The 24,333-nt window shown below is 40.3% G+C and overlaps 1 protein-coding gene across 1 annotated transcript in view; it reads right to left on the bottom strand.

Moving 5' to 3' along the window:
- FLT1 (fms related receptor tyrosine kinase 1) overlaps positions 1–22,974 on the bottom strand; it is an 88,440-nt gene extending 65,466 nt beyond the window's left edge. The window contains exons 1-7 of the mRNA XM_082008266.1: positions 22,709–22,974; positions 22,193–22,413; positions 12,825–12,949; positions 5,533–5,695; positions 5,308–5,444; positions 3,591–3,765; positions 1,548–1,665 (exon numbers count right to left, since the gene is read on the bottom strand). Coding sequence (XP_081864392.1) covers positions 1,548–1,665; positions 3,591–3,765; positions 5,308–5,444; positions 5,533–5,695; positions 12,825–12,949; positions 22,193–22,413; positions 22,709–22,851 — 1,082 coding nt within the window. The 5' untranslated portion in view covers positions 22,852–22,974. The remainder of the gene's footprint in view (positions 1–1,547; positions 1,666–3,590; positions 3,766–5,307; positions 5,445–5,532; positions 5,696–12,824; positions 12,950–22,192; positions 22,414–22,708) is intronic.
- Between the last annotated feature and the right edge of the window lie 1,359 nt (positions 22,975–24,333).

Genomic DNA, 24,333 nt, shown 5'->3' with positions numbered 1-24,333 from the left:
ACATCCTGGGACCTAAGCACAGCTGTGATTATAGGAAGAGGAAGAGTAAGTAGATTAGATAAGCACTGAAGAATCAGATATCCTGCTATCAAGTGAATGTTTTTAAAGATAACAGAAAATCAACATAGTAAGTACTAACGGTTGCTCACACAGATTTCTGAAGAAGCACAACATTATTCTTCAAAGCCTAAATACAGTGTAAAGCACATTTTGGTAGGTTGCTGTGTGAAGGTTGACATGATATTAGTAGAAGAGTGCAACAGAGTTTCACTATGATGATGAACTTGATTAAAATTATTCACAGGTTTTAGTAAGTATTTACAGAAAACACTGTTATTAGAGGAGCACTAAAAACTGGATCTAAGGACTATGGATTCAGGCATTTCACTGGATCTGTATTTTACAGAACCACAGAATACTTGAGGCTGAAAGAGCCTCTGGACATGGTCTAGTCCAATCCCCTGTTCAAAGTAAGGTCAGCAGGTTGCCCGAGACCATTTTCGGTCTGGTTTTGAATATCTCCAAGGACGGAGACTCCACAAGTAGTTCCAGTGTTTGACCAGTCTCACAGTGACAGATAAATAAATAAATAAAAATTCTTCTTCGAATGGAATTTTTTGTATTTCAGAAGGTTTGGATCTGTATGAGTAGCCAACAAGCCCAACATTAAAGAAACAGAAAATACTGTATAAATGACTGGCAGCAGCTCCACTTTTGCCCCTTAATTTTTCATGTGGAGCTATAAGTGTAAAGGTTTTGTAAAACAAGACAAAATGTATGGACCAAAAGTAATTTCTGGCTGTAAGTAACATGAACTCTCACTGTTCATGTATGTATGGGTTGTTTTCTTAATCAGTCTTGTCATAGACTCTTTGTTAAAGTGCAATGAATTGAGCCAGAGCTACTGGTGTTTAAAGTTATTTCAACAAAAAAACCCCTTGAGATCATGAATAGATAACATTGTTTTATATAAAAGTGGTTCAGGTTAATACAAAAAACTGTTCAGAAGATTTCCTAGCACAGTATACATAAGCCAAAGTGAATGCTCCAGTCACTAAAGTAGATCTGCAACCTGCAGATCACCTTATAATAAAACCAACTTCCATTGTTTTTCTAGTAGTGCATGTCTGTATGACTCAACTCAGTCAGTTATTTTAATGAAAACCTTCTTTTCTTTCTACTACTGGGTGAAAAGCAAGTTCACGTCTCATATCTAGGTCTGAGTGAAGTTGGATGCAACATTTCAGTCAAGGTTGGTAAAGATATTTAGCTGTGGAGTGTCCACTGACTTCAACAGGACACATACCTAACATATTGGAGGATCTGAGCTTTAAACTTTCCAGATGTCAGTTTTTTGCACTTGCAAAATGGAGGTAATGTTCTCATAAATTATTAAAACCCAGGACAACCCTGAAACTTCCAATAAAACTCCACAACTGTGTTGTCTCCAGTTTGTTGCCATTTCAAGGGGTCTTATTTTATGAATATATTATTTTTCATCTAGGAACAGGTCCAGTATGCATATGTGGAAGTAACTGTCGTCCTACCATATAACCTCTGGAGAGGGAAACGCCTTCACTTTCATTGACAAACGATAGGATTTTCTTCCAGCTACAGCCTCCAGTGTGGTTTTTCTTCGACGTTTCAAATTAATGAACATTTTATCTTAAAGAAAAGAAAGAGAGTACGCCTGTATTACTGATTGTCAACCTGCAAAAAGAGTTGTTCTACTAAAAAGAACAGGAATCCAAATAAAAATTATCTTTAATAATTTTGGTGTTCCCATATGGCAACAGCAAGAATAAAGCCTAACCTCCTAGACTTCTATAAAATAGAGACGATACCACAAATATACAAGAAACTGAGATATAGTTCCCAGGCCATGAATCTACCTGGAGAAAATACACTCTAGACAAATTCACATTGTGCTTCAGTCAGAAAAAAAGGCATAAGAAATAAGGTGGTTTGTGGTACATGGGAAGCTGAACTAGATGATCAGGTGACCCTTCTACTCCTAAAGGCCAAGAATCAACGAATGTGCCAAAAAAAAAAAATATTCTGCCAGAGAGGATTTAAGCGACCTTCAGAGACACAGCAAAGGAAAAGGCAGAAACTTTCTGTATCATTGGTAAACAGCTGTTTCATGAAGCAAACAAATCTTTATCACTTCATTGGAACAACCTCAACCTGCTGGAATTTGTTTTTTTCCAGTTGTACTGCCGTATATTTCAAACTCTCTGCAATTTGATGGGTTTTACTAGGTACAATAAAACACAATGTTCATACAATACACTGGAAAATCTCTTTTTTTTAACCTCAAACTGCACTTGAGCAAAATAAAACATTCAAAACATGAAAAATTGTTTGAGTGTCCTTTTGATAGTACCTATGGTGCAATATTTACTCACATTATGGACTGCATAAGGATACTGGATATCTATTAAACAAGTGCAATATTTAATCACACATGTACGTTGAAAATAATAAGCACAAGACAAAACAGTAGTTTAATTACATGAGTCAAGTTATAAAGATACAACCCTGATTCTGCAAACCCTTATTCACACAAGCTCTTTCTCATATGTGTATCCCATAGATGGGGCTACTCATGCGAATAAGAGTTTACAAGCTAGCTTCAACACTTTCAGCTTCTCTGACTTTAATTTTAATCTAAAACTCAGGTTCTGACAGATTCAGCTCATCTGTTTAAGAATATAATAAGTAGATATCATGATCATCTTATGCTCCCAGTGACTTAGTCCAGGGCTTAAATAGAGAAAATGGACTGAAATACTCTCTAAGAACAGGGGGTGCTTAGTCCACACTTCCAGATGAGATAGGAAAGGTAGACAACTGAAAACATAGAACAAATCAATATTCTGACCATGAGTCATCTGTCATAGAGAACACCCACCAACCACTTGGTCTTTAATACCAAAGATGCAGCAAAGATCCTGGATAGTCCTAATCGTAACAGGATGCCACAAAGAATGTAGCTTCTCGTAGAGTCCTAATGCACAAAAGTCCTAATTCACAAAAATTTGAAATAACAGCAGAAATTTCCAGATTTCACAGAAGGCCCAGGCAGCTTACAGCTCCCACTATAACACCGTATTAATGAGTTGCAGTATCTTGTGCTTGTTTCATTTTTTTTGAATGGTCTAGAAGCTTCCTGTTCCATGTAGAGCTAGTGTATCTATTTCTTCTTAATTTTTCATAGAAAACAATGAACAAGTACCATAGAAGAGGAAATGGGATTCTTCTATTTAAATTCAGCTTGTACATTTTCTTTTCTTTTTGCAGACTATAGTTTAATTGATTGCTTCTGCCAGAACTGCCTGAGGACAGGGTCACCACGGTATTTAGCAGACAAGAGTGATCAAACTGAACATGAACGTGTCTACTGCCAATAGTACAAAACAGTCATGGAAGAAAAGGCACATATTCTCTCTGGTTTCACTCTTTTTTCTGCCCATGATGAACATGCTATAATAATTTCACTTCCACTTTGTGTCAGGATGTAAAACTATCATATGACTGAACTTGGTGCATGAGCATTCAGTATTCTACAAATCTGCAATGTTTCTTACCGTAAACAATGACTGTTGTGTTAACAGCTTTGATTGATGGCCCGCTCTTCACGTGGCAGGTATACTGGCCTTTATCAATATCGCGCACTTTGTCGACAATGAGGATACTGTAAAAAATATTGGCCTCTGTATTCTTCTGGTCAATGCGCTGCGTTACAGAACCTCTCTTTCTTGCCTATAAAAGCAAAAATGAACAAGAGCGAGCTTAATCAAACCAATTTTCATGATTAGTAAGATTTTTATTTTACTGTAATTCCACTATAACCTTAATAAAAAAATCCAGATCCTTCTGTACAGCACAGATAGGCGAAAGACTCCTAACATTTTCAGAGGGTCAACAATAAAAATTGTAAGTAACATTATATGTCAATTAATTTCTATTCATTCTATCTATCTATTACAACCAAAGTTGTAATAGCATCCAAACTAGTTCTCTCCAGACACAGATCATCCCTTCTTATGGTTTGTCATACCAATACGCCCAGCTCCCCGTTGCTCCTTGTCCAGCACTGCTCATAAAAATCCCCAGAGTCACTGGCACGTAGTTTGGTGCCTGGATTCAGTGTCCATAGGCAGCAGATGTATAGAAAAAGAGGGCATTTACACAAGAAGGGGAGAATCCTGGAAATGCTGTAGACGGAAAAGGGACTAGGTTTGGCAAGAGAATAACAGGGTGGAACTGAAGATAATGTGAGTCTGAGGAGTTATTTCCTGCAACTTGCCCTCAGCCTTTGGCCTTAAAGTTTATTTAACCCAGGACATTGCTGGTGTCTTATAAACACTGAGCACCCTTCAGTTACCATCCAAATAAAAACAAAGCAGAATTTCACAAGTGTGATGCCTGGCTAGGGCTTGGTAAGGCAGCAATGAGCAATATAATATATTTGGAGCATTTCTTGTTGCCAAGTTGTTTATTTCTGAGGTGAAAAAATGCCAAGGAAAGTGGCTACAGTATTCAAGAAACGATTGCATTAATCTTCCCTATATAATGTAATCATAATTTCAGCTTGTGATTAGGCACAATGAGTGACATAATAAATGATCTTCACTTGAATCACCAGCATAAATCAAACTGACATGAAAGGAATGGGAGTTGTAAGCCTTAAACTAAAGTCAAATTTCTTATCAGCTTTACACGGACTCCCTGGCAGTTTTTCTGTAAGCGACAAATACTTATGAGGATGCTCCCAATGTGGGGGGAGGAGAAGCACATTCAAGATCATTCCTGTAGTTGTCAAAACAAGAGGATTGTTCATGTGACATTTAACAAATGAGATTTTGGCTAGCTAAATCAAAATATCTTTTCTAAACATGCTCAAGTCGGGTGCCTGACTGTCTGCCAGTCTTTTAAATGGATGTGCTGAGAAAGAGAGCGTCACCAAAAACAGTTTTGTTTCAAGATAGAGCCCCTGCCTGGGACTCGGTTATAAATTTCTACCATTTCTCCAGGTTGAAAAGTAGCTCCCAGGGATGAAACAATTCTAGCGTTCACTTGCGATTATGCAATATAACCAGAGTACATTGTGTAAACATGTTTACTTATTCAATTAAGCACCAGAAAGAAAAAAAAGAACCCTTTAAGGACGTGTCAGCAAGGGTCAAAATGATGGAATGCGAACCACGGCAAGCATTTCGAGGCAAAATTCCTCCCAGGATGCTAGATGCAGCATGATCTATGGGAAACCCCTGGTTTCTTCATTTCAACCACAGCACTCACCTCTCCAGGATAAGTCCATGTCATCTGCACTCTGGTGTTCCAGGCTGCAGTGACGGTGCAGTTGATTGCCAGGCTGTCTCCTCTCAGCAATTTGACAAGACGTGGAGTGCTTAACTGAACATCAAAAATGGTGTTGGCTGCAGGTGGCGAAGAGAAAGGAAAGTGAAAAACAGCAGCAGGGCAGAGTGCTTAATGAAAAGATGGGGAGTGGAGAACACCACTTACTTTCTCTGTGCGTTAGGTACTTTGTGCTATACTTGTGCCCACCAATAGTTGTTTCACAGCTCAGGAGCCCTATGAATTTGTAGGTTGCCTTAGGTATTCTGAAGCCTTTCATGCTGTCCCAGATTATTGTCTTGCCATCAGGAATTAGGGTTTCACGTGGAATCTGGAAGTGTCAAACACGCGTCATAAAAAACAACTCATCCTCATGCCACTCTCTAATCAAAGCAGCCTAATAAAAAGGAATAGGAAAAAAAAAGCCTAAAAAATGCCAATCAAAGTAGAAAGGATGACATTTAAGTATGCATATTTTTCAAGTCACATTTTCATCACAAAATAGAGGAAAAATCTGGGTGAAGAATGTGAATGTTTTATTTCTTTCCAAGATTTCATTATTTATAACAGGATGTAATTTATGACACAATAGATTGACACTATCATTAGCCTCAGTGCTTGCGCTGCTATTCTGTTGGCTCCCAGTTGGCAGCTAAAGTGCTCCTCTTGGCAAACCTTTGCAATTAAGTATCCTGGTTTTACCACTGAGACACAAATACACATTTTTCAATGGAGGTGACAAATAGACTTAATTTGCTGTCATTTTGTGGCTTTAATAAATTCCTGACAGGATTCAATCCAATGCTTCTCAGATTTATGTTGTCTAAAGAACTGGACTGCTTGGAAAAAAAAAAAGTTAAGCACATGAACACTTGTTCCAAAGCTGACAGGTCACAGAGTACATGTCTCTAAGTCATTTCATACAATATGAAGTGCAAACTTTAAAGCCACAAATCTTCCTTGGGCACTTTTAGTGAGAACTACTGATCATACTGAATGAGGAAAGTCATATTGACTAGAGATTTTGAAAGGATGCCTTGAAACACTAAATATATCACATTTCCACAGGAAAAAATGTTCAGCATATTTTAAAAATTTGGCATTTCTAAGTCCCTCAGAAGCTGAGGACCCAACAAGTAATTAGTGTAAAGCCATCAGGTGTTTTTAAACTTGAGACCTGAAATCTAATACAGACTAAAATCTTGCCACGTGAGATCAAGTGTTCACTTTGTCAGCAGTACAAATTATATTTTACATTAGGATCCTTTGAGTCTTAAGCCCCATTTTAATAAGGTATCAAGAAAACCCTGAAAAGGCAAAGTAGGACATAGGCATTGAAGCTCAGACAAGACCTCTTGTTTTCACACCATGTTTTTTTTGTTATGCCTTATCAATGGAAAAAATGCCACCGTTTGGATAACACAGAGATCAGCCATGAGTACAAAGCCTGGATGTGAGTCTACTTTTATAATAATATGCTATTTTTACCATAAAAGCAGGTTTTGAAGATGGCACAGAGCAGAGTTTGAGTGAATCAGTGCCCTAAGCAAAGACAGGTCAGCTAAGCACCTTGCAGCCCATCACCTCTCACTGTGCATGCAGTCTCACTACGTCCCCTTCATCTCTTTCTTGCCCTTTATTTGAGCTGAGGACTTATGTGTTGGCCAGCCCTCTCCTTCCTACGGCCAAAGCCAGCATGGGTGGCTGCCAGAGGCTGGGGGAAGCGTGGCTGCCTGGTACCTTCCTGCATGGTACAGCTTCTGTCAAAAACACGGCACCCTCGATGCTGCCTGCTCAGTGCATGCTGAAAGCTACCCTTGAGATCACCTCCACTCATCTCATGCCATTTCCTTCAACAGAAATGCATGATGAATCAAACAAACAATAATTACAGAGCACAAAATGCTGTGGTAGAATTCCTTATCTTTACAACAGCTGATAAGACGCTATAATAAGCATGCAAATCACGGGGGAAGTGTGTTACACACACATACAAGTAAAGCCCATTCCACTACAGCCTGCTGGCTACCATTCAACAATATCTTGGACTCCAAGAGCTCTGTTGCTATTCCTGTTCTAAATAAAACAAATATTCAAGCATTGGTTTAACTAGTTCGTAGTTATGTTTTCAAGGGCTTCAGCTGGATTTATCCTTTTGCTGCTTTGGTGGAAATCAAACTGTTTCTGAGCATATTCCTCTATAGGCTTTCTTATGTGCTGTGAAGAAAGAGCCAAGTCAGAGCCTCAGAGCCTCCCTAGACTGTCATTTGCCAGGGAATGCATTCACTTCCCATTAATTAGTTAACTGATGGATTACTAAATTTGCCTTAGCCTTACTCCAGGAATGGGAAAGTAACCAAAACACCCAGGAAGTGTCTGAGTCTTGGAAATACAGTGCTCATAAATATGATCCTGTTTTGCAACACTTAATGTTGTGTATTGTCTATATACCCAACAGGGTACCTGCCCCGGAGGCAAACCTTTGCCTGCACAGTTTATTCATCTGACACCCCTCAAAAACAACTAGAGCTACATATTTTTTTGTAATTTCTTGCACCTTTGAGACTAAGAAGTTGCACGCAGTTACACATGAAAGCATAACTCGACACTTTTAAGTTACTGTAAGGAAAACTTTGGAAAACTTTAGAAAACTGAAGTCTATGAATTGCAAAAGACCACTGTGACACAGCTGGTCTCTGGAGGGAGAGACAGATAAGTCTTGTGGGGGGAGAAAACCAAGACACTGCAACAAGTCCCTTTCAGAGGGTGGAAATACCAGGAATTTGCCTCAGAAGAGAACAAGGGTGGTGGCTGGGTGCTCACCCTCACAGCCCTTCACAGCTCTACCCTCTCTCCTTACTTGCTTCAGTTTCTTACCCAGCTCTCCTCCATGCTGTTCTCCTCTGCCAACCTGAGTGATGACCTGTTTCCCACTCTCAGAGAAGCACAGTTGCTTCGCTCTGCCCTAAGCCATCTTCCAGGCCACACCTAGAGACACGGCATCATCACCATGATGATTACTGCATGGATTGTACAGGACAGAGGATCCCAGAATCGCACAATAATTTAGGTTGGAAGGGACCTCTAGAGGGTCACCTGGTCCGTCCCCCGTGCAGAGCAGGGTAAAAGTAGTTCAGGGCCTTGTCAAAAAATTTGGCCATTTGGTCATCACGGAGAGAAGGAGAAAACCTATGAAGAAACACAGTGCTGGAACAGTGACATTTCCACTGAAGCAGCAGAAAAATCCAGCTAAAATAAAAGCTTACAGATGGGTATCAGCAGATAATCAGAGGCGTTCAAAGAATCAATTTGTTGCAATGGCTGCAGTAAACATGGAATTTATTGTCTACATATTATCTACATGAACCACATCACTGTGGCTCCCAGTGCAGTCTTGGCCTTTTACCTCCTTTGTACTTTTCAGTTTCTTTTGGTCTAGGCTGTGCCTCCTTCTTTGCTCAGCACCAACCACTGAACCTTTTTGGTACCCAGTGGCATTAACACACTACTACTGCCAGGTTTTAGGTGTATACATATGGTCAAGAGTATATAGTCAAGCTGTAGTGCCCCACATCTCCAAAGGCAGACAGTATTTGAAAGAACCAGCTGAAAATATAGTAAAAATGTACATTAGAGTTTTGAATGCTTGTCTTTTCTTTCATGTTTCCCCTCCATCAATCTGGGAAGGATGAGGTGGCATTAAGAATTCAGGTTGTCTAGGTGTATGACTCAACATCCTCGGGTTTTTTCCCTCTTTTTATTCCTTATGCTGAAGCTTATTTACCTCTATTACTGTGAATGTCATTCTTGACTTTATGACAGAGAATCCAAAAGGACAGTAAACAGAGGGATCAAACCATTGTACCAAAAGATGATGCTTTCTCTGTTTAGCAAGGTAAGAGCAAATGAAGAGGCAAGACAAGTGCAAGAGAAGTGCACACCTTCGTTGAAATAAGGTTTATCTTATTTTAGGGATCTTGAGTGAGGCTGCCAGAATCATATTGATAGGAATGATGGTTTCAGAGGCTCTGGATATCTATCTATTATGCATTAGATCAAAACTATCAATTGATTTCACAGGTCTTCATATGAAAGGGCCATCACCTATTGCAGATATAGGTTATAACACAACCTGAAGGCTGGATTTGAAACAGGAACGAAAAACTCTATCCCCATTTCCCAACCCCTGTTTTATCAGCTTCTTGATTTTTAAGACTCCTCCTACATTGTATATGATTGCCATGCTATAGAATACAATTTGTACAGAAGTTCAACCTGGAAGTTAGAGCAACACAGTATCTCAAAAGGGTTGATTAAGGTAAAGATGCAGTTTTAGTAAAAAAAAAAATAATTTGTAATGTTGAAGACGGATAATAAACCTTTCCCACATCAGTTCTCAAAAACTAAGAAGTAGCACTGCACAGGAACAAAATGCTGGAGGCAGCTCTCATGCAACTGTACCGAGTCCCTTCAGAGAAGAGACATTACCAAAAAATATTTCATAATTTTACTGCCTGGCAATATAGAATGCAGAACCTAATGACTCTAACGCTGAGATTTTCTTTGCAGCTCCAGGATTGCATTATGGGGACACCGACTTCTTCCTTTATCGCTGAATGGAAAACACAGAATAGCTTTTGCTGGCTCTCCAGAAGTAGTATGCCTGCAGCTGTGAAATGATTTAACACATCTCTTAATTGTTATGTGAGCAAAAACTTGCTGGAATCTTCATATATGGGTGCCACAGATGGTAAATAAAGAAAGATATGATGTAATGCATTGTAGCTTACAATCAGCTTCAGGAAATTCTGGGATTAATTAGAGAACACATTTATTTTTCCTGGAATGCAAAACATGTAAGCAACCAATCCTTTCTTTCAAAACTTGGCTCCACCTCCTCTTTCTCCTTCCCAGAGTATTACATCTGGTTTTGATGGTGTAAAGATGTGCCTTACACCACAACCCCAAGCTAAAGGCAAGTTGATATGAAAAAAAGAGAGTAGATATGTCTCATTCTCTTCCAAATAAGGAGAAAAATATTATTGTTATATTGTTTAATAGTACAGAAACTTGACAGGAATTTTCTCCATTAGGAATTTAATCTGCTGAGATTTCAGATGCACCACTACAGTGCCCAAATAAGTTCCCACTTTACAACATCCGCCCTATGAAAAGCCAGACCTCATTTATTATTCTATAGCTACAGAATCTTATGCATCATCCGCCCCTGGTGAACTTCTAGTAAAAGAACCGTGTTTGTGTGTGTGTGTGTACACACACACATAGTAACATTGTAGGTCAGATTATTTTCTCCGCATTTTTCTTTTTTTCATGTGATTTAACAGGTGGAAACCAATAAGTAAAATCAGTATCTATATTAGCAAAACAGCACTGCATAGAATTTGTAAAGCTCCAGGTCAAGTTGAAACACAGGATCAAATCTGTGGCTGGTGTAAAACTCCATAGTCAAAGAACAATCAAAGACTTGTATTGATCTAAATAAGCATCTTACAGTGGTATTACTTGGCAGTTGCATGTTACTCTATCAAAAGATAGATTTCTTTTCCTTGTAACTGTAATGAACATTTAGAAATAATGGACATTTATACCACCATGTACAGAACTCCTTTTAATTAGAAACAAAACATCACTGTCGCATCCACCTTGTTTTTAAGCCAAACAAAGAACTTTAAAAAAAGCACCACCATTCTCTGCCTTGATACCAGGTACTTTACTACATACATATAGGTCAGTACTGGCCATGTAACTTTGGGCAGGTTTCGGTAGCGGGGGCTGCAGGGGTGGCTTCTGTGAGAGGCTCCAAGAAGCTTCCCCTGGGTCCGACAGAGCCAACACCAGCCGGCTCCAAGACGGACCCACCACTGGCCAAGGCCGAGGCCATCAGTGATGGTGGCAGCGCCTCTGGCGGGAACAGAGTTAAGTCAGGGAAAAAACATCACCTGCACAACTGCAGCTAGAGAAGAGAGGAGTGAGAATATCTGAGAGGAGTGAGAACATGTGAGAGAAACAGCCCTGCAGCCCCCAGGCCAGAGCAGCAGGAGGGGCAGGAGGGGCTCCAGGCGCCGGAGCAGAGGTTCCCTGGCAGCCCCTGGGGAAGCCCCTGGTGAGGCCGGCTGTGCCCCTGCAGCCATGGAGCTCCACGGGGGAGCAGATCTCCACCTGCACCTGGGGAGGGCCCCACGCCAGAGCAGGGGGATGCCCGAAGGAGGCCGTGACCCCGTGGGCAGCCCGCGCTGGAGCAGGTTTTCTGGCAGGACTTGTGACTCCATGGGGGACTCAGGCTGGAGCAGCCTGTTCCTGAAGGACGGCACCCATGGGGGGACCCAGGCCGGAGCAGCTCGTGAAGAACTGCAGCCTGTGGGAAGGACTCAGGTTGGAGAAGTCCGTGGAGGACTGTCTCGCGTGGGAGGGACCCCAGGCTGGAGCAGAGCGTGAGGAGTCCTCCCCTGAGGAGGAAGGAGCAGCAGAGACAAGGTGTGATGAACTGACCACAACCCCCATTCCCCGTCCCCCTGCGCTGCTGGGAAAGGAGGAGGTAGAGAAAATCATGAGTGAAGTTGAGCCAAGGAAAAAGGGAGGGGTGTGTGGGGGAAGGTGCTTTTAAGATTTGGTTTTATTCCTCATTACCCAACTCTGATTTGATTGGTAATAAATCAAACTAATTTCCCCAAGTTGAGTCTGTTTTGCCCATGGCAGTAATTGGTGACTGATTTCTCACTGTCCTTATCTTGACCCACGAGTCTTTCATTATATTTTCTCTCCCCTGTCCAGCTGAGGAGGGGAGTGATAAAGCGGCTTTGGTGGGCACCGGGTGTCCAGCAGGGTCAACCCACCACAAATTCTCAAGGCACCAAGGCAAGAAATAGTTTCCCCAAAACATGAAAAAATATCTAGTTTTTCTAAAACTGGCCCCACTGTCTCAAACTCTGCACAAGTTTCCCTACAAAGAGAAGCCATCCCTTGTCTGATAAGCGCACTCATGTAAAAGGAAGCAGCAAAGTCGCTGGTGGGAGTGAGGCAAAGGCTTGCAGAGATCCTTGTACAGCCCCTGCAAGTCTCCAGGGACTGCACTTAGCGGCTGTTCCAGAGGACAGAGGAGGAAAGGGGAAGAGGTGGGAGGAAGTCTCTTCTCCTAACAAGAAATTCCTTCCTGGGCTTAAAAAACATTTGTCAGTGAGGATTTAATAAAATGGTATGAAAAGTTTAAGTTTCTTCAGAAAATTCACATCCAGTGCAAGAGATTTGATGAAGCCCTTCTCCGAGATATGATACGAAGCCTCCAAGGCTGAAATATTTCTAAACACACAGACACCCAGAAACTTTGTTTAAGAAATACTAAACTGTTGAAATATTGCAAAAGCATTACAATGGCTGTAAACAAACAAACAAACAAGCAGCATCCACAATAACACTTTCAGAGCATGCTTGGATTGAGGTACCTTTTTTAAAGTAACAGCAATATTTGGTGCTGTGACTCTGCATGGAATGATCATTTCTCTTCCCACAGTCATGTGTATTATTTTAGGTATATCACTGTGCATCTCTACAAATGGATTGCTAGTATCTGCAAGAGAAGAAAAAGAAAAGGTTAATATCTGTAATCTTAAGACAGTGTGTGGAAATTGTAACGGTGCATACAGCCTTGAAAGAAGATATTAACCCTGTCCATAACAAAAGCTAGACAAAGTCCTCCAATCAATCTTCTGTTTACTTTTATCTAAACAGATTCAGCAAAACATTATTAAATATTTGAAAATATATTTATCACTCAATATCAATAGAAGTACTTTGATATCTACTTTAATAATCCAGGACAGTTGAAGCACATTTTTCCCATTACAGCATCATCTCTACTGCTGAGATATGTGTTTATTATTTCAGGACATTTCTATTTTATTATCACAAGGAGAAGTAATTATATGGGAAGTGAGCTGAAATTCACTTATCAGGAAACCCCTACAGAGGACATGTTCCTGCTCTCTGCAAGGCAATTGATGGGAAAAACTCACACTGACTTCACCAGGAGAAACAATCTATTGTGATTATCCAGCCTTATTTTCAACTCTGAGAAAATGGACTAGCGAGGGTTAATTATTCTCCTTCCCACTCTCACAATACCTATATGTCTCTTTTTTAAGTGACAAGGTAAATGAAAATGCCAGGAAAACATTAATTCCTTTCGACTCAATAACTAAAGCTTGGCAGAGTAATTTACCGTCCCTTGAACAATCCCCTTAACAAAGGGCATTGTCATAAATAGCTTGCGCTGGGAACAGGGAACATTGCTGCTGCTATTGTTTGGACCACTTAACAAAGAGGGGCTCAAGACACAGGCTCTGGCTCCAAATCTTCTTTGCAGGTGTTCAGATCTGAAGGTTCGGTTTGACTCACATCACAGACAGACTACCTCAAAATTCACATAAGGTTTAGTTTTTAACTCTTGAAAAAGTGGAACATTCAGATCTTAATTCTGTGCTTATCTGCAGCTCCAATGTTTTTTCAGGCAAATTTTATTATTTTCACTCAGTCAAAAATCTTACAAATAACAATGGAAATCTTTCTTGGATAAGAAATGAGTAAAGCCAGCAAGAATTGACCCTTTATAAAACCTCCAACTGTAGTACTTTATTCAATTGTTCTGGTCCCAGACATCTGCGTGTTGACCTATGTTCACTCAAGTAGTTCTTCAAATACATTACTTTTGCTTCTCTTTCAAAAGTGCAATCTGCACTTCCCAGTGTCATAAAACTGTTCTGCCCTTAGGATCATATTTTCTTCTTATATGCAATAATATTTTTGTTTGAGACACCAAACAGGAAGAGAAACAAATTCTACTCTAATTTATACTGGGGAGAATCCTAAGGTAGAGTATCTCAAATGTACCCCAGAATACGGAAAAGGTTTTCCTAAAGAGCTTTAATGAAATTGCTACACGAACTTTTTGAAATGAAAGCCACAATGCTTTATTTAATAATAGGTGTTAAATGTCCACTGAGATCGCAAAAGGAACTTATGAGTAATAGAGGATGCGTATGTAATAAAAAATACTCTAAGGACTTGTTAGGCTGGCGTTTCCTCTGCAGTACGACTCAAGGAAAGACCAAGAATGAACCTGTGTGTAGCATGGTGAAAAGGACCTTTTTTGTTTCAGGGGCTTCAGCCACGGAAGAGGTCACCTGCTCCTTAACATCACCAGGCAAACGGATTTACGACTCCCCAAAGACTTGTTTGTCTTTGTCACAAAATTAAGAGCTCCTGCCCAAAACCAGCAAGCTTTGCAAAGTAGTTTCCTGTACCATAATATCCAGATCATTACAAGTGTGAGGAAGAGCTGTTCTGGGGACTACCGGTGTTGTCTGCAGACACAGTGTCACCACTGACTGATGCCAATACCGAGGCAGTGGGGGCTGTGCAGCTCAGACCTCACAGGATTCCTGCCCATCCAAAAGCAAGGACAGGAAAAGAGCACAAAACACCACGCTTGGCTTTTTTTCTTCTTTTTCAATGGAACTGCACGTTCGCGCCTGGATAAGTCAATGAAGTGCTCTATAGAAGTCAACTAAATGCCCTGGCTGCTCTCAGTAGGCTTTAAAGCTCAGTCACAGCCTTTCACAGTACACTCCCTGCAGTGGTACGCCAAGGCGTCTCCATGCCCCCGCTATTCGCGTGCAGAGCTCCCATTGACATCAGCGGGGACTTCCGCCATGGGCTGGAGGGCAATCGATGGCCCCAAGTGCTCCAAATGTCTTCCTGCTTTTGATTAAAAGAAATACGCATCATGTTTCCTAGCACAGTTTTGTTTTCATAATGAGTGTGGAGGCTTTTCCTGATTCCCTTTGATTTTATTCTCCTTCTGTCTTAATGGCCATAAGGGGATACTCTCACTGTCTCAAGACCAGAATCTGGTGCAGGCTCGACCAACCTGGATTGGGCAAAGCCAAACCTACAGCAGCACCAGGGCAGGTTATGCCATGTTGGCAGGGTATGCCAACAACGTGGAATCCTTCTGTCCCGCAGATAATAGCAATCCTTGCTTCTTTTTTCCTCTTTCCCTCCCATCATAGCCCTAGCTATTGCCAGTGGCTCCTGCTACATTTCCTCCAAATTCCTTCCTGAGGGAAGGTAAATCTATCCTTCTCTGAACAGCTGGCTGGCAGCACATGTGGGATGACCTCACCTCCTGCCAGTAGTCATCTGTGCCAGCTTCAGTCAGAAAGCTCTAGACACAAAAGGAACATCATGGATTGACCTATCTTGAAGGCCACATCCAAGTTACACGTTCAGCTCCATCAGGATTTGGAATGGAAATCTAAGTGGGTTGACCTTGATTTTTGAATTTTCGTTTGGGTTTTTGGTTGTGGGTTTTTTTGTTTGTTTGTTCTTTTGCTTCAGAGCTGCCTGAAAGGGTAGCGAAGTGAAAGATGGACAGGCAGAATACTTGCATATGCTAAAGGTTACTTTAAAATTCAGTTAGGTGTATTTTTAAATTGTGCCTGGAATTAATGACTGTGTACTGGTTTGACTGTGTTCCTTACAATATCTCTCAGTTACAATCAACATGAAACCACAAAGAGCATTCATGAAATCACAAAATCCATGAAGGTCACTTGCTATATTGTTAAAGAACATAAATAGCAGCTTTTTATTAAGCTGGTTGGCAGCCGATACAAACTCGATAAGAGACTTAGCACAAGCAATATTTTGTCTGGTATCAGTAACCTGACTAGGCTATTTATGGGGTTTGCACAAACAACTAAATTAGCCAATACTGAAATGCCAAAATCAGGAAAGATAGAGAGGTTCTTTATTTCCACAGGCTTCAGCTACTGTTCTTGGATTTGGTTTGTTTTTAATAACCTGAGCAATGTAAGTCAGAGTACTTAAACATACATTTGCAAGAAGAAAAGTCTCTGCAGGAAAATCTGAGCTCCTTGAAATCTCTGAAAGTTTGTCCTCTGAAGTTTTGCCAAAGCACCTACTTACACTTGGCTCATCATTATGATTTTTTTCAGACTGAAAGAGCCAAAACTATTTCCTCACATTCACATACCACTCTTTTCTCTCATGCACGTGAAGATGACCAAAGTCTTCACTAACGTACAGACATGCAAACTTCATTAAAGTTAATGGGCCAATTGCCAAATTCCTCTTTGCATTGTAGGGATCCACACTAACTAACTTTAATTATCCCGGCTAAATTAGTGGGGCTGTTCAGAAATAATTCGAGGAGAACCTTGCACACCAAGAGTGGCTCTCATGTCACTTACCTATCTAAAATATAGATGTTTCTCACTGAGCTAGGTGGCCAAAATGTTAGTGTTGTCACTAGGAGAAAGGGGGAATTCTGCCATGGGACTCATCTGACCTGTTTTAGACATCTGTTTTACGATGAGAGGAATCATGCCCTAGGAAATGCACCTACTTAACCTGCTCACATGTAGGTGTCTGTGTTCCTCAAGAAAAAAAATAAATCCAATTTTGTATATCTGGAAGCATAACACTTATCTCCAAGAAGGGCTTTTCCACTCTTGCCTCTTCTCAGCCTGTAGAGTAATACTCTTCAAATTCAAATGATTTCTAAGCCTTGAAGGAAGACTTGAGATGTAAATTAATAATTACAGAAGTCCAGGAAAAAAAAGTAAAAATAAAAAGGAGGGGAATACTTTGTATCTGGAGCACATTCAGACACAAAGCATTGCTAGCATAATTGTACAGTGATTTTTAGGCAGGGTTTGTTTGTTTTCCTCTGGGACTAGTTATACTATGCTATCGTTGATGTAGGTCCCTAACACACATAAAACACGGTTAAAACTCTTAAGGAAGAATATTCTTATCCACATTAGCCAGGAAATCCACACTAGAGCAATTGCTATGTTTAGAAAGGGATGTCTAGAAAGGCTAATGGGCATTAGGAACACTTTTTCAGATGTATCCTTCCCTCATGATGGTTCATCTTGGAAATGTATTTCTGTTTCAGTAGCAGCTATAAGCCTTGGTGAGGAAGGACGACCTTGGAGAGTTTAGTGCTTGGTGCAGCCCTTGATGCTGCCAAGGCATCCACACATGCTCCGCTCAACACGGTGTACTATAATGCGAAGTTCATATACATGCAATGACAAAAGCATGGCAGTTACAGGTGATTGACGTCAGCAAGTCCTAGAGGGCTCTGTTTTGCAACAGGAACCTCATTAGACACTAAAAATGTGTCCACATGCTTGATACAGCTGTAGCATAGCTTAAGTTTAACTAGTTTCCTTTTCGTAACAGACGTGCTATCATATTACTGACTCTGACAGCGTAAGCCAAAACTATAATGCTTATACGTTAAAACTGTGCCAAAAGCAAAGAGAAAAAAAGCACAGGGGAAGAAGAGTTTCCCACGCCTCAGCAGGTTCTTCTGTCAGTACCTTATTTCTGAATAAGAGGAAGAAAAAGGAAAAAGAAGAAAATCTCCCTTTCTGAGCTTTCAGGGTATTCTGCCTTACTACGGTTTTCACCTGTTAAATGATTTTGACTTTGATGCTTCCCTTTTGGGGAACTCTTTTGATGCCCTCCCTGTTCTGCAACATAGTACCTTTAGGGTTACAGGAGTGAATCCATTCAAGCTAAATCTTAAATCCATGTCAGTTCTGGGGCTGGATCCAGCTATCTGTCAACAAGTGGACCTCCCAAGGAGATGCCATACGCTCAGCACTTGCAGGATACAGCTCTAGAGTTTGAAAATGCACTCAAACCCCCATATGATTTGGCACTTCAGAGGCTTATGTTTTGAACCATTCACTAATGCTAAAGCCCTGAATTTTGGACTGTCCAACCTGAGACACATAGCAAGCCAAATGTCCAAAATTAGTGGATATGTTTGACATTCTAGGCATTGGTGAGTACAAATACTCTCAGGACTTGTACCTTTAATTACCCAGCTCTGATTTGTCTCACCTGACTTAAACCGTCTCAAAGCAAGACATCTATTCTAAGCTTGTTCTCCAGATTCCTTGTAAAGTCAGTGACAAGAAATACGTACCAGGAGGTCCTTTTTTCTACCTGTTAAGTACAGAAAGAGAACAGACAACTGACTCAGCCTAGAGGTCTGATTTTAAAACAGAATATTTTGAATGGTGCTTGATTGAAGTACCAGGACATGTCTCATTTTGTAAGGAAAAGCACGTGGTCAGAAGACATGCACAGCAGGAGTGTGAGGACAGACAAGGAGAGGGAGAACATTGACTAAGAAATGGGGTAATACCCTAAAGTCAAGTACAAATTCACTTAGAGAAGAATTCTCTGTTGCAGCACAATTAAGACATTACTTTTTTATATTAATAGCTGAAAGCTGTCTTCATCACAGGAAGTAGCAACACTTCAAATTGAATCAAAGTTTGTTTAAAATCTTGCAAAAATCTAACCTTGATATATCAATGTAATTGGACTTACATGTTTTTCCTTTGTCATTCCATGGGAAAAATTGATCAAAGGCAAGAGATGATGAGAGTAGAGAACGAAGAAAACTGCATGCTTTTGAAGAAAGCAAGTGAGCTCCAGCAACTGGAAGAGTGTCTCAGAGATACCAGAACAAAGCCAGGCAGAAAGAAAAGACTTTAGCACTGTCCCCAGGAAAATCTACATAGGTTTCAAAACAGCCTACTGATAATTTGGTGTTCCTTAAATGTCTTTATTCCATAATTATCTCTTTTCAAGCAGAAAATTCCCCATGCCTCACTCCAACATACGCAGTGAGTGTTCATTACAAATCTTTCCATTTTACTACTAGGCTACAGTTGCCCAACAAAACAAAGATCTGAACAGTTTTGGGTCCAAGACAGTGGAGAAATTGGCAAAGAGGCTTTGCTTCATTTCGGATTTTTCCCATGGCTCGTGGAAGTTGGGCCATCAGTTTTCTTAGAGCAAAGTCCAAGGCTCTTAAGAGAATTCATTTCCCTCACTTGATGTCTCAATTCCTGAGCTGTGTGTGGTCAAGAGTAGCTGTGGCACACACTGTGCACTCACTCCCCTGTGCAACTCAGTAGTGACCTCTCCAGCTGAAAGAGGGTGGTGTAAGGACTAGTTCCTGCAAAAGAAGTCACCAGCCTGCCTGTTCTTGATCACCCGAACACAGGACTAAAGAAATGCTTCAAGTCATCCTGGGGCATGAGGGACTTGCAGTCTCCTTCTCATCATCTTGCATCTTGTTTTTGACTATAGAAGCTCATCTTCTGCCATAACATACACACAGTACTGAACCAAAGGACTTACTGGATTTATTGTTGGGGGTTTTTTTGTTAAATCCAGTTCATATTCAGTATCACTCTAATTACGGAAATGAATAACATTTTAAAAACAATAAGTGATGACTTCCTGTACAAACAATATCAACTTTCCTGATTCAGATTCTGTGTTTGTAAATAGCAACTATTTGTTCTCATTTGCAGCATGCTAAAACATGGGAAACAGGCACCGCGGTGATCCACATGGAGCTAATATGGGAAATGGACTGACACAACGTCCTGCCACAGGAAACAATACAAAACTAGGAGGGACCCAAATTTTACAAATGTTTATTTCCTAAGCACCCAAAAATTCATTTAAAATAAAACTAAACTCAAGAAAGGTAGTCTTCACAGCGGGTTTTGTTACCACATCTCACCCCCACTTGAGCCAGGTAATTGAATTTCATGCATGTTCACAGAAACAATGACTTATATTAAGGTATTCCTTAAGTATTTTCTTTCCAAATGCTAATGCTGCACTTATCAGAAAGGATGAGTTTTGAAAAGAAAGAAGATACTGACTACCAACCTACTCAACATTTCTTCCTGGAACTGTCAATATACCTTTCCCCACCTTAGGGCAGAGTGACATTTTCGACAGGCATTAAATGAGCAGTTACCTTGCAGTCTCCCTCATTATCAGTAGTTTGCCCTAATACTCATCTGTACTTACTAGGACACAATCAACACTTAAGTGTTAAGAAATTGGATTTCAGTCAAAAGGATTGTCAAATTCATAAAATTAAGATGCCAAAGAGGTCTAAGCTTGATACAGGTTTGCCTCTTAAACATTTTACTGGTTTTTGGCAAGTGAGGTAGGAGCATAAATGTAATCTAATCCCATCTTCAACAGTGACATCAATATTTAATGACTGAATGTCCTTGAAAAATCAATAAAACCAAGACACTTTTCTCCAGTGATACGTTTCTCCTCCATGACCATGTGAATTAGGCAGATAACCTTGGTTCACATACATCTAATTGAGGATCTCTTTCAGATGCAAACAAGCTACATACAAGTCAGGAAGCAGTGAAGCGTTAGAAAGACTGGTTGTATCTTCCATCTGTAGAAATTGAGGATGCAGAAAAATTAACGCTTCAAACAGTAAAGAGACCAAGAGAACGTAAAGGAACCTCTTATATCATAAAGTGCTTTTAGCAAAGAGATTCTCAGTCAGAGTCACAACCATCCTTGCTCTTCTTATGTGGTGAATGGAGAGGATTGTCAGTAGATCTCAGATAGGGAAGACATCCAAGGTGGGAAGTTCAAGAAGGTCCCATGATGGGAAACTTGCAAAAGTCATCCAAGAAAATTGTAAGTTTTCCTAGGCAGCAGGAAATGTTGGTCACTAAATAAATAACCTACTTTGGTTATGCTTCCATGGATGCATCTGTAGTTGGATATCCAGTGAATTATATGAAAATAATTGGGTGAGAAAAACACTCTGCAGTACATTTCAGGTGAAGGAAAGCAGGATGAACAGCATGAATTATTCAATAATTCTCAATAAAGCAACACACAATAATGGGGGAGCTATCTTATGTTCTATCACTGTAGTAAGAGGTCCACTTCATTCTGCTTTTTCACAGCACCAGTCCCACTCTTCATGTCACAAAATGAACACAAAGGCTAATTCAATCTGATGTGAACTCGTTAGAAGCAGCAGACACATAATTTGGAAAACTTCCAGTTGCACATTCTCTGTAATATGGCCTTTCAAAATCTGTGAATCCTAATATCTTACAGTAATCTATTAATTTTATTCTGTAAAAATGAAGAAAAACTAAAATATAAAATTAAATCACTAAAGGTGCTTCTAATTTCTTCTTTTATTATTGTGTCTATTGAATTCAACTGTTCTGAGAAGCGTCTGATTAATATCCTGGAAGAAAACAGGATCAGAAAGCAATTTCTGTTAGACCCTAACTGACCTAATTCCAGCATTTCCCATACATTACACAATAGTTGTTTGCTCAACACAATTCTGTGTTTAGTTTGATTCCATTTATTCTAGGTTTTTACGATCTGTAACATGGACTACATTTCTGAATGTGATTTAACATGCAAATAGCAATTTTCTACAGCACAAGATAATTCAGTGATTTAGACAGACAGCTTTGGCATCCTTCAGCTGCCTAGAAATCTATAATCTTACACAGACAAGTTAAAGTGGACATTGTACCAAATAGATGGTTTTCATCAGTCATCATCCAACTCTGTAAGATATGAGTTCTCTGATGCCCGTTTTACAGATTCACTTCTAGTCTACTTCCACATGGAGTTTTATTTACTCTAGCAGTCTGCCTGGATTGGGTCTTTTTCTTTCTTCATTTTTTCCCTAACAGATAAAACACTAGCTTTTGTATTTGCAAGCTCTGAGAAAGCAAATTTCATACATTAACTGATAAATTATCATTACATTTTGCAAGGCTGAAAATATCATTCAAAACCCTGTATTTAACCACAGCTGAACTGTCCTATTTATCCAATTTGCTGTATTGAATTGCAGGTACCAAGAAGTGTTAAAAAACCATAATCTTACCATTAATAAATACATAGACTGTAGATTCCTTCTTCTTTTTCACTGGACTTGTTGGGTATTTGCAGCTATAGTTTCCAGTGTCACTTGCTTGAGTTCTGCTCAAGGTCAGACTGCTGCAGGACTGCTTCCCATTCCTTCCACAGGCATATTTAATTACTTTCAGCCTTTTGCTATCCTTACTTAGAGTTTCAGGCAAAGACCATGAATGAACCATTTCCCCCCTGCAAATACAGATAAGGAAGCAGAAACAATTATGTTGGGCTGCAATTATATAGCTCTAGTTCCCAAGCTTTCTTTTTTATTATATCAGGCTATTTCTGGGGTTCTCTTTTATCTTGTTTTCCAAAAACAACAACAGAAACAACAAAGAACTATTAAACAATTGCCATTGAAGTTCACTCCCCACCTTTCCCCACAATATACGGTTTCATTTTTTTCTAATTTCAGTTACAAATAAAGAAAGTGTCAGGTGTATGAACTCCCAGCCAAATTATCAGAATCCACTCAGCTGGTTACCTGCAGGTGAGATTTAAAGTCTGGCCTGCTTGAACAACGTGCTGTATGCCATTTATACTCAGCTCAGGAACTTTTAATTTTGATCCTGAACTAGATCCTAGAAAAACAAAGAAAAAAAACACACCATTAACAATGACAATCATCCTGTTTCCAGTCCACTCACATTTATGATGTTATACTGGAAGGGGAAAGCAAATAAGATGGGGTCCCTCCTCACTACACCTACTCTCTTCCTCTGAGAGAAATCCTGCTGCCCTGACTCAGGACTCTCATAATCTTCCACGAGAATGACTCAGGAAAGAAAGTAGAAATGAAAGCTATGCATGTTTTTAGTCAATGGCTTTGCTCTCAAATTGTTCACTGAGCACACTGTGAAGAAAGTTCAGGACCTTGTGGCTACACATCTAACCGAGGAAACGTGCCCTCGAGCACCACTGGCTGCATTTCCTTAGGAAATGCCACCATGGCAGCCCCTTCAATGGGAAGGGCAAAAGTCGGCTGCTTCCATGGCAAGAGCCACGTATTGACCTCCAAGATACCAAATTCTCACTCAAACAACTTGCTGTAAAGCTGGAACTGCCCTGGAAGGAGTGAAAGGGGATTAAGGATCTTCCCTTCCTGACTGAAGGTCACAGCACTGTTACCTACGGTCCCTCACAAGTTGCACGCTTCCTACCAGTGAAGTGGTGTCAAAAGGTAACTGGACAGCTCTACAATAAATTTTGAGAACAAGATCAAGGCACCCTCCAGGCCATATTTGCTGCTTATTGAGAAAGCAAGCATGCCAACATGACCCCGCTCATGGCCAGACCATTCTAGTATGGGTGAAACCCTGGGTGTCCATATAACATGAGGTGGCTTAGGACACTTGAAAACATCCAGGCAGGCTTCTCACAGGCCATGTGAAGGCAATTTTTAGGAAGTCCATGAAAAAGCTCCATGGCGAGAAGATTAGAGGAACACTGGACCTTCCTTCTCATCAAGCCAGGAAGTGTTGGAAAGGCACAATGTTTTATCTTTGCCCCATAATAGGCTATGGCCACAAAAGTTTTCATGGCAAGCAGACAGAAATGCATGCCTTAGAGAAGAAACAGTCCTTCTTCCATCTCATTGCCCTCGCACTGACAGAAAAGTGTCCCAGAACCTAGGAACATTAAAAAAAATATTTTGAACCAGTTAAAGTTTAAAACCTTATAATACTTTAAAAAGTAAAGTCTAAATCTGGGTACGAGTGCAATTTGTTAAGATTTCAGTGTTGTGAGAGAGTACCCCAGATGACATTACTCCAAAAGAAAATATTTCTTAGTCAACATATGAGAGAAGCAGCATCATGTAAACAAGGGTAATGCAGATTTTCCGCTAGAACTCAGTCAAGTACAGTTTCAGTTTAGCTATTTTCAGCCCTTCCAAGAGGTCCCTGCCACAGCCAAATACGAACAAGCTGTACGCACCAAATGTAGTAGAAACACATGAACCTGATTTGGCTGCTATGGATCACCCATTGGAAAGTCCTCCCTCTGTTGTTGACAATAGAAGGAACTTTTGGACACCAACTCTGGCTGAGATTGGTGACTAAATTTCATCTGTGTAAACCCTCCAAAGTCAATGGCTGCTCCAAATTCATC

Source organism: Phaethon aethereus, assembly GCF_964289735.1.
Source record: "Phaethon aethereus genome assembly, chromosome: 1".
Taxonomy (NCBI): Eukaryota; Metazoa; Chordata; class Aves; order Phaethontiformes; family Phaethontidae; genus Phaethon; species Phaethon aethereus.
The sequence above is the reverse complement of the archived record's forward strand: the minus strand, read 5'-3'. Positions and strand labels throughout refer to the sequence as shown.